The sequence below is a fragment of the Monodelphis domestica genome, chromosome 2, assembly GCF_027887165.1.
Source record: "Monodelphis domestica isolate mMonDom1 chromosome 2, mMonDom1.pri, whole genome shotgun sequence".
Taxonomy (NCBI): domain Eukaryota; kingdom Metazoa; phylum Chordata; class Mammalia; order Didelphimorphia; family Didelphidae; genus Monodelphis; species Monodelphis domestica.
Window position 1 is genome coordinate 79,741,186 of NC_077228.1, and position 10,179 is coordinate 79,751,364.

Here is a 10,179-nt window from a genome sequence, read left to right on the forward strand (position 1 = left end):
GATGTCAGTTAGATTATACCCTATAAAAAAAAATATGGGTTCTTTGAGCAAGAAAACAGAAAAAGATCCTGACCTGGTACCAGAAGTGACAATGAGGATGTAGATCAGAAGTTTCTGCTTCAGAACTAAAGAAGCCATTATTTTCTTTGTTTTTTTTTTTAAACCCTTACCTTCCATCTTAGAATCAATACTGTGTATTGGTTCCAAGGCAGAAGAGCCTGAAGGGCTAGGTAATGGGGGTCAAGTGACTTGTCCAGGGTCACACAGCTAGGAAGTGTCTGACACCAGATCTGAACCCTGAACCTCCTGTCTCTAGGCCTAACTCTCTATCCCCTGAGCCACCCAGATGCCTCCAAGAAAGCCGTTGTTAGCAGATTTCTATTTAGTTCTTACATTCTATGGAAGATTCATGAGTAGCCCCACTAATGACAGATCAAAACCTCTTGTTCCTTGGGAAGTGATTCTTCATGATCTATTGCAGCAAAAAATATCCATGAGCTAGTGGCCAGTCCTTCAGTATAAGTGCCTCCAAACTAGGACAACTGAACCAGTGTTGAGGAATCCGAGTAGGCAGAGCAGTGGGCAAGGCTCAGCCATTCAATACCTGCAGGAACTCAGGGGTGTTATCTGACCTCCCTGCTCCCCATTTCCTCATCTATAAATGAAGAGGTTGGGCTGTGCAGCCTCTGCAGCCTGTCCTGGCCCTGGACCTATAATTACCCTGGATCAGGGGACAGGCACTTCCTGGGGTCTGTCTCCAAGGCCACTGGGCTTACTGGCACCTGCCAAAGCTAGTGCTCTGCTTACGTAGTTTCTGATGACTCAGCATCGTCTTCATGCTTTGATGGAGCTCAATGAAAGGCTTTGGTGAAGAGTATACTTCTTTGTTTATATGCATATGATTTATAGAGAAATACACATGTATGTAGTTTTATCTGTATTTTTCATACACACATCACTGATATACCTCTCTCTGAAGCCTTCTTTATAACAAATCAAAACAACTATTTAAAAAAAAAACAGTTGAGCAGACAGTGTTACGGGGTAACTAGGTGGCACAGTGGATAGTATGTCAGGTCTGAAATTGGGAGGTCCTAGATTCAAATGTGACCTCAACCACTCTCTAGATGAGTGGCCCTGGGCAAGTCACTTAACTCAATGTACGTAGCCCTTGCCCTTCTGTCCTAGAGTTGATGCTAGGATAGAAAATAATGGTTTGGGGGGGGGGCAAACCTTGCCAGCCTAACAACAGCAAATGACTATATATCTAACATTCAATATACATAGTCCTTTACCTCTCTACTGAGAAGAAGAAAGGATTTTCTTCTTTAGTTCTCTTAAAATAATTCTGGTTATTACGTTGGTCAGCATTCCTCTACCTTTCCATGTTTTCATTTACATTAAGTCTGTGATTACTTCAATTTGTTTTATCACTTTGTTTCAGATGGCCTGATTGCATTTCTAAAAGAAGTGGCTACTGCTGCCCCCAAGGTGCCATTTTATTACTATCATATTCCTGCTTTGACAGGAATAAAAAGTGAGTACTTTTTTCTTTGTTTCTTTTCTTCAGCCCCTCGCTCTCTCTCCCATTAATTGCTCCTTCTTACTGTAATGACCCCCTGACCCAAAGGGCTGCAGTGCTCCTTCTTCTGAGAGCTCCCAGGTCTGAGCTGTCAGGGATCAGTTCCAGAGTCAGGGGTTTTCTACTTGCTCCTGACTCATTATGCCTCCACCTCAGAGGATAACTCTGAATATAGTCTCTCAAACAAAGCTTAGGTTTTGCACATCTAAGATCTCCCCAAAGGAAATTAATAAGAGTTCCTTCTGGAAATACAGAGATCAGGACCACTCTCTCCTTTCACCTCAGCTTAAAACACAAAAGGCTAGGCTTAAAACATGAAGGAGTAACCCATAACTCCTGTTAGGATCTTCCAAGTGCTTGATATTTAATATCCAAACATGAAACATGTGGTAAACTGTTAAATGAGCCTTCTTCCTTCACCTGAATTCTGCACTGTCTCAACAGTTCGCTCAGCATCCCTGTATTCTGCCAAGGCAGGAGATGGATTAGGTTCATCTTCCAACAGTGGTCCTCTGTCCTTCAAGAAGTATGGTGGTAGCTGTAGGGAGTCACTTCTGTGAGGACAGAAGGACTGGGAAGATCACAAGTCCCTTTTTCAGAGGAAAGGAAGAAAAAGTGAGGCCAGAAATCATTGCGTTCTTTAAAGTAGACTTTTATACTTTATTGCCTCAAAGAGGCAGCCCCTCACATGGGCAAGATGCACATGAGAGTCAGTAAGAAACCACGGGGGCTCCTAGGGGCTTAGTGTATAGTCTAAAAACGGGAAGTCCTAGGTTCAAATTTGACCTCAGACCTTGGAACCAATATTTAGTATCAATTCTAATACAGAAGATCAGAGGCTAACACACACACACACACACACACACACACACACACACACACACACACACACACATATGCATGCAGCCCTCAGGTTGAACATGCTGTGAATATGTTTCTCCAGAGGAAGCCTGGGTGCTGACTTGCACTCCATGGGAAGGTTCAACCACCTTGACATTAGAAAGGGAAGCCCAGAATATGGTAAATGAGGCAGTTCCTCTTGATCTAATTATTCTCAACAGTGATCCAAGACAAATGCCAGAGAATCGTGATGAAAACTGCCTTCTGCCTCCAGACAAAGAACTAGTTGGGGTCTGAATGTAGATCAAAATATGCTCTATTTTGCCTCCTTTCATATTTTTTTTGAGATCTCTTACACAAGATGACCAGTGTGGAAAAATGTTTTACATGATTGCACCTGTAAAATCTATATCAGACTATTTACTATCTCAGGGAGAGGGAAAATTGGGAAGAAGAGAATTTGGAACTCAAAATTAAAAAAAATTAATGTTAAAATTATTTTTACATTTAATTGAGGAAAAAAATTTTTTAATTTTAAAAAGTTTTTCTTCTACACCCTCTGCTGCTTCTTCACCTCTATCTGTTACCATTATTGGAATATATTCGCACTGGTTTAGATATTTAAGGACAAGGAAAGAATCCTATCAATCTTTAGTCAATTAAGCTGAAAAATAATAGTTCTACAAAAATATGTTGGTAGCAGGATGAAGATTTGGGAACGTAATTTTCCACATCCAGAGAACCTTCAGATGGCTTCTTTGATTTGCCTGCTACTTAACTATACTTGTTATGAGACTGTTTGTAAATGAAAATACACCAGGGCCTCGTTGCCATGGTGATGGCTCTCCAATTGACTCTCAGTCTGAACAGGGCAGCCCTAGTGCCAAACTATGAGAGAGGGAGCCAGAGCAGGGATACATGGGACTGCCATTGTAAGAAGGCTTTTTCATCACTAAAAGGATGTGGATTAATGAGCAATCTTTGTTCTGAATAGTTCGTGCTGAAGAGCTGCTGGACGGGATTCAAGATCAAATTCCCACCTTTCAAGGGTTGAAGTTCAGCGATGTAGATCTCTTAGACTTTGGACAGTGTGTGGATCAGAACAGTCATCGGCAGTTCGCTCTCCTTTTTGGGGTAGATGAGGTAATTGTTCTCCCTCTTTTGTCAGGAGCCCCAAGTCCAGAACATAGGCTGCCCATAGCATTCTCCTTGGCCAGAGTAAGGAGGAGGAGGGATGCTGTGAGGGGCATGCTATATAAAAGTCCATGCTTTTCATCTTTTTCTGATAGCAACTGCTGAGTGGCCTGGCCATGGGAGCAACTGGAGCCATTGGCAGGTAATGGCTGTCTTTTGTGTGGTGTTATGCCCTAGGCAGTTACTGGTGACACTTGGTCCTGTCCCACTATGGCCCCTTCACCTCTCTGGCTTCTTTCATTCCCTATCACCCCATCATCCCTTCTTCTTCCCCAACTTTCCCATTCTCTCTTTTTGCTTTTTTCCTTTTCTTTTCCTCTTCCTCCCTCATGGGAGTTCCTAGCACTTAAAACTAAAGAAGTGACCAGCCCCCCAGAAAACAGCTTCTAAAGATCTACTTCCCCTTTTACGTCGCTGGGGGAGGAGCTATAGTGTATGTGTATGTGTGAGTGAATGTCTGTGCGTACAAGTGTGCAATCATAGCTGTGTAGAATAAACATTGTAAACCACAGAGGCACCTCTTCTCATTGTAGTTCCTGAATCATTGGTACTCTTTATTTTCTTGGCAGCACCTACAACTACCTGGGCAAAAAAACAAACCAGATGTTGGAAGCTTTTGAGCGCCAGGACCTTCCCTTAGCCTTGAACTATCAGGTATAGCCCTGTCTTCTCTCCACATAAAACCTGGCCTTATTTTTTCCCTCCTCCAAACTCGTCAGCCCTGTGCTAGGTAGTCTCATTAGTTTTCTGTCTCCTTTCATCCCTCTCTATTCCACTTCCTCCTTTCTTATTCCCAGAAAAAGCCCATCCCCCCAAGTGTATCAGTTGCCTTTTTATCTTCTCTTTGTTGTCTATAAAACTCAATACCTCAAATCCATTGTGTCCTCTCCAGGTCTAAATTGTCCCCTTTGAGAAAACTTTCAGTTTCTCTTTATGGAAGGCATTGTCTATTATTTTTCACTACAGATTGTAAAATATTTTTTATTTTATAAAAAAAAAAATAGGGTGTCAGAGAATCACTGCCCTAAAGGCACTTATTTGTTGAATTGTAAAAGACCTGGGGGAAATACTGAGAGCTGGTAACATGAGCCACTCTGACTGAGAAGCGGAGGTAGACTAAATGGTCCCTAAGAAACAACCCCAGATGCTAACCTATATGCCAGTTAAAGAAAATGCATTTCTATGAAATAGAGAAACAGCCCAAACTGCCTACTGGTAAAGCACTTTATGCAAATTGAAGAGGACAAAGAAACAGGAAAAGAAGAGCTTTTAAGAGTCCCAAAGTCACAGAAATCTCCAGTAGGGGCAAAAAACAGATTTCTGGCAGATTGGTATGGAACCCACAGGCTAAGGGTAGCCTCTTTAGCTCCTTCGTTCTCATTTTCAAAAGTTTATCTTTAGTTCCTTCACTAAAGGCTTGCTTTGACTTCGGGGAAGCCCAGCAGTGGCCAGGGAGTCTCTCCAGGACCCTAGCCCTGCCAGGATCAGAGAGGCTTGGGGCCAGAAGATTGACCCTTCTCTGTCAGTGAGAGCACAGGCCCATCCCTCGGCCCTGGCATCCCACGTCACAGCCCTTCAGCCAGAATCCAAGGCCACTGGCACAATTTCCTCATGTTTCCAGCTTTGCTAGGCCCCTCTCTACCTAAATATTTTAATTATCAACTAACTCCTCAGTTGTTATGGGACAGCTGGGTGGCCTGGAGTCAAGAAGTTAGGAGTAATGTTAATTCAACTCGGACAAGTCACTTAACTTCTGTGTGCCTCCAATTCTTCTATAAAAACAGGGATAATAATAACACCGCCTTTACAGAGTTGTTGTGAGAATAAAATGAGAAAATATTTGTAAGTGCTTTGCAAACCGTAAGGCACAATATACTTATGGATAGAAATAGAAAAACATTAACAGGTATATTGTATATATATATTTATGCACCGGTCCATACACATTTTTTTCATACCTCACCGTATGTGTATAAGCCATCTAAGCTCTAGGGGCAACGAACCCTCTACCCTATTTTTTCAATCCTTACCTTCTGCCTTAGAATAGATACTAGGGATCTCTTCCAAGACAGAAGAGCAATAAGGGCTGAGCATTTGAGGTTAAGTGACTTGCCCAGGGTCACAAGTTAGGAAGTATCTGAAACCCAGTTCGAATCCAGGACTTCCCAGCTCCAGACCTGACTCTCCATCCACCCAGTCACCAGCTGCCCCTGTACCCTGCTCTTAATTCCACCACTTCGTGTCTCTTGTTCTTCGTTTTGACTTTCAAAAGCAAAGACAAATACAATATCTAATCTTAGGATTCTAGCAATGTGACAGCCCTCTGATACAGGCAGCTCACATCCCGTCACTCATACTAATGTTTTTTATCCTTTTTTCAGTTTTACATCCAGAGATTTATGAACTATGTGATCAAACTGGGTAAGTACAAGACCTTTCTTCCATTTCCTGTGTCATTAGGGGGCAGAGGTAGAAAATACCTCCCTGACTTCCGCGAAGTTTGTAAAATGCTCCGCGTTGAAGGTTTTGGAAAAGAAGTTTCCGTCCCGTCATCCTTGTGCTTATCCCGTCCCCGTCCCTGTCCCCGGGACTGCCTTCTGAGGCAGCTACAGCTCTAGTCTGCCCTCCTCGCCTTCTCAAGTCGGTCCCTGCTGGGTGCCTGTCACCGCCCACCAGGCACAGAGAAGAGCCCTGGCTGCTGCCTCGGGGAACGCCAGCCAATGGGGAGCTGGTCCGATAGATGACATCTGCAGGATCAGTGGGAGGGAAGCCCCGGAGGGAGGGCGCCGGTGCGGCCCTCAGGGCGGATCAGGAAGGACTACTTGTAACGGGGACCCCCACAGCTTAGTGGGTGGGAGAAGGTGAGGCTCCTGGAAGCCGCCATACCCGAAGGAGTCCGGGCCTAGGGTGATGGTGGCCCGCTCATTGTTAGAGAAGGGAGTCTTCACAGGAGTCTGTGAAGGCCGAATGGGCTGGATTGGGGAATTAGTCAGATATTGGGGAGAAAAAGTCAGGTGTGGGGATGACTCCGGGTGGGACGCCTGCATAACTGGGAGAATAGTGGTGTCCTTGGTGAGAGCAGGTTGTTTGGGGGAAGAGAGGAGTTTGGGATCTCCGTGGGACCTCCCATGCTGGACATCCATTAGGCAGCTGAAGATGTAGTCGGGTGGTCGGGACAGGGCTGAGGGCCGAGTTTTCATCAGTGATCGGGGAATCCCTGGGCCTTTGTGGGCCTCCCCTGGGCCCCGCAGCTTTTCCTCTCCAGGCACTCCCCTCCCAGGCGATCCCTACAGGAGCTCGCACATGCTGCGAAGGACGGCAAAATGAGGTAGCGAGTCTCTCTCCCTCTTTAGCACATTCTGTAGGCCTGGCTCTTGCCAAGTCCTAAGAATACAAAGACCAGAAAAAGAACAAGTTTTTCCCCCTCAAGAAGAGAAACGGCGTGCAGGGTGGCGCAGAGGAAATAAGAATATAAACTAAAATATAAAAAGTAAATTCCTGGGAGCTGGGCGGTCGGCTTGGGCCTCTGGGCTCTGCATCCTCCGCGCACAGCTTATGCAGGGCCGGGACTTAGTGGGGCGCAAGCCGAATGCCCTCCGATGAGTCGTGCCTCCATTTAAAGTGTATGCCGAAAACATTCTTCACACTAACCTTTCCTGCTGTAGGGCAGCTTGCCCGCTTGAACTACAGTCTCTGGCCCCCTATTCTGGCTGATCTTTAAAGCCACAGAAGGTGAGAGCTGAGAGAGCTCACAAGATCGACCAGTCCCTCAGCCCAGCTGTGGACCTCACATGCTGGCTGCCGTGTACCCCAGGCCCTCTCTTCTAAGGTCCACAGGTACTTCAGCCACTCCCACCACACGGTCTCTAGCGGCCACTCTCCATGGGGGTGTCTTCGTGGTCCAGTGAAAAGAGCATCTGGTTTTAGTTGAAAAGACGCAGGTTGGGGGGGGGGGGGGAAAGACGCAGGTTCAAATCCCTCCTCCATCACTTATGCTACCTGTGTGACCCTGGACAAGTTACTTCCCCCATCTGCCAATGAAGTGGCCCAAGGTTTCCTCTTCCTCTAAACCAGAGGTGCAGTGAGCGTGGCTCTCTAGAGAAGGAGGGAGCTAACCATGGCTTTCCTTCCTTGCCCAGGTCTCGGAGTTGCACAGACAAAAGCCATCATGACTCTTGTCTCTGGGATCCAGATGGGTCCACCTCGGCTGCCCCTGCAGAGAGCCTCCGAGGAATTTACTCTTGGTGCCGAGGCCAAGCTGAAGAGCCTGGAAAGCCATTGCTTCCCCTGACTCCAAGGGCTGAGCAGCCAGGGACAGCACCGCCAGAGTGTCTGATGAGACCCAGCCTGGTGAAATTGCATTTCTCAGGGAATTTTGTAATCAACCTGCACTAAACACTATTTTTAGAAGGAATTCTATGCCAATGGATCAATCAAGTATTTGAAACCAACTCGGAGGCTCAGAGTGATGTTTTATTCCATGGGTGGGGACAGGAGGGCCTTGGGGACCTACCTCCTGGGAGGGAATGTGGGACGGCATCAGCACCCTTAGCTGCCCTCCGCAGGGGGCGCTTCTCTCCGTGGCCTGGGAGGTTCTGGCTTTTCTCCTGCTTGCTCTCCAGCACCATCTTTCTACCTCCTCTGAAGGTAAACGCTGGACGTTCTTTACACCTGTTGGCCTGGCAGGACAAGCCTCAACTTTTCACAAACCGCGTGGGAGGGACGCAGCCAGCATGGCTTGGGGGGAGGAGGGGGAGATGGGGGAGTAGAGGGGTTCGAGACAGCAGAGTCCTGCTGTCAAGCCAATCAGTAAGTGGTCATGACGTGAAGCCTCGCCGGAATCCAGGATTCGAAGGTTCCTCTTTGGTAAATGAGCGGAACTGCGCCTACCTCCCGCACAGGTTATTCCGTAACCTTTTAAAAGTGCTTTCTGAATGGAAGTGTATGAAGCAGGAGGCCTTGTTGGAGGGCTCGGGGAAGGCATTCATTCCTCCCAGCCTGTCCATGTCCGCCGAGTGCCTCCTGATTCTCCTTTAACTCATCTGGTAATATAGAGAATCATCATTGCCCGGAATTCTTATTGTTGATTCAGCGCTGCCAGCGCTGCGCTGGGCTGGGCACGGCACCAGAGAGGCGGCCTGGAGTTTCCAGGCTCCCCTAGGCAGAAACACTCCAAGGCACTCCTGCCCTTTCCACTTCCAGAAAAAGGCCAGAGCTGGGGAATTGATGGGAATTGATGATCATTGGTCACCCGGTTATCCACGCTCCCTTTTGACCCAGATTGCTTTTGCCTTCAGGTTTAATTGGGGTGGGCTGGGGTCGAGTAGAGGAAGAATTCGGAACACATCCATCCCTCACTTGAGTGTTACAGAAACATTCCTTGGGTTCTTCCTCCTTGGTCCTAGACCTGGTTTTACCAGTAACCATGCAACTCGAAGAGACTGCTGACCTTAAAGGCAGGAAGACCCAAGTTCAAATGGTGCCTCAGAGACTGTGTGACAGGACAAATCGCGGTACCTCTGCCTGCCTCCCTTTCTTCATCTGTAAAATGATGGCTCCATCCCTGAGTTGTTGTGAGGATCAAATGAGATAATACATATACAAGGCTTTGCAAACCTTAACGTGCTATAGTATATAAATGCCACCTATGAGGATGATGATGATGACCCCTTGATAATTATATCAGCTCCTTTCCATCATCAGGAATAGCCCAAAGAGCTCTCTGCAGGACTCCCACCTGGTTTCTGTTTCTAGTCTGGGCAATCCTCAACAGTTCCTCCGTGTCTAAGCAAGTGAGGAGAAAAGAGCCTGAAATGATCATTTTAATTGACATTTGTAGAGTTTGGAAGCTCAGAGGTTAAAGGATAGTAAGGTGTTACCTTAACATAACTGGGACGCGGGTGACCAAGGCTAGTGGAAAGCCTGAAGCACCTAAAAAGCCTGTGAAACACTGTGAAAAACAGTGTTTTAAATTTCAAATACCAATAAGTCCTATGTATACCACACTTTAGGGCATAGAAAGGATTTTCCTACTGTTCCGGGGTGAGCGGGGAAGTACAAGATTCACTCTCCCCATTGTACAGGTGAAGAAACTGAGATTTTATCACCCTGGCCAGGCCCATTGCTGGAGAGTGTCGGACCTGAGATTCTGGTCCAATCAGTCCAAGTATGTCAAGCGTCTGAGCCAAAGGGAAAGGAAATAAGCCGGTGCACATCACCACCACCAAGGGCTTGCTCCCATGGCTTAGGACCTCGAGGATCAAAGACAGGAGTGAGGCTGGCAGAGGGATAGCCCGAGGGCTCCACTTAAAACAAAAATGGGGGAAAGCGGTGCCTTTATGGAGGCTGGAATATAAAGTGGAAAAATACAGCCTCTCCTCAAAGAGCTTAAAATGGAGCTGAAAGACAAGGCAGGAGCCCCGTACACAAAATAGAGCGCGGAGGGCACGCGAACACGGCAACAGAACAAGAACGCATCAACTCCGGTCAGGGAGGATGGGCCAGGGGAGCCCAGGGTGCAGGACCAGCTGCGAGGGGAGTGCTGGGGCGGAGAAGGGAGAGAA

The 10,179-nt window shown here is 46.8% G+C and overlaps 1 protein-coding gene across 5 annotated transcripts in view; it reads left to right on the top strand.

The window, feature by feature from the left end:
- NPL (N-acetylneuraminate pyruvate lyase) overlaps positions 1 to 8,067 on the top strand; it is a 66,305-nt gene extending 58,238 nt beyond the window's left edge. For 4 of the 5 annotated variants that reach the window (XM_007480930.3, XM_007480929.3, XM_007480931.3 and 1 more), the window contains 6 exons: positions 1,445 to 1,537; positions 3,417 to 3,565; positions 3,712 to 3,758; positions 4,186 to 4,270; positions 5,998 to 6,037; positions 7,756 to 8,067. In XM_007480930.3, the coding sequence (XP_007480992.1) occupies positions 1,445 to 1,537; positions 3,417 to 3,565; positions 3,712 to 3,758; positions 4,186 to 4,270; positions 5,998 to 6,037; positions 7,756 to 7,907 (566 nt within the window). In that variant the 3' untranslated portion in view covers positions 7,908 to 8,067. Of the gene's footprint in view, positions 1 to 1,444; positions 1,538 to 3,416; positions 3,566 to 3,711; positions 3,759 to 4,185; positions 4,271 to 5,997 lie in introns of all 5 variants that reach the window. The other variant, XM_056815628.1, reaches the window with a different exon arrangement.
- The last annotated feature ends 2,112 nt before the right edge of the window (positions 8,068 to 10,179 follow it).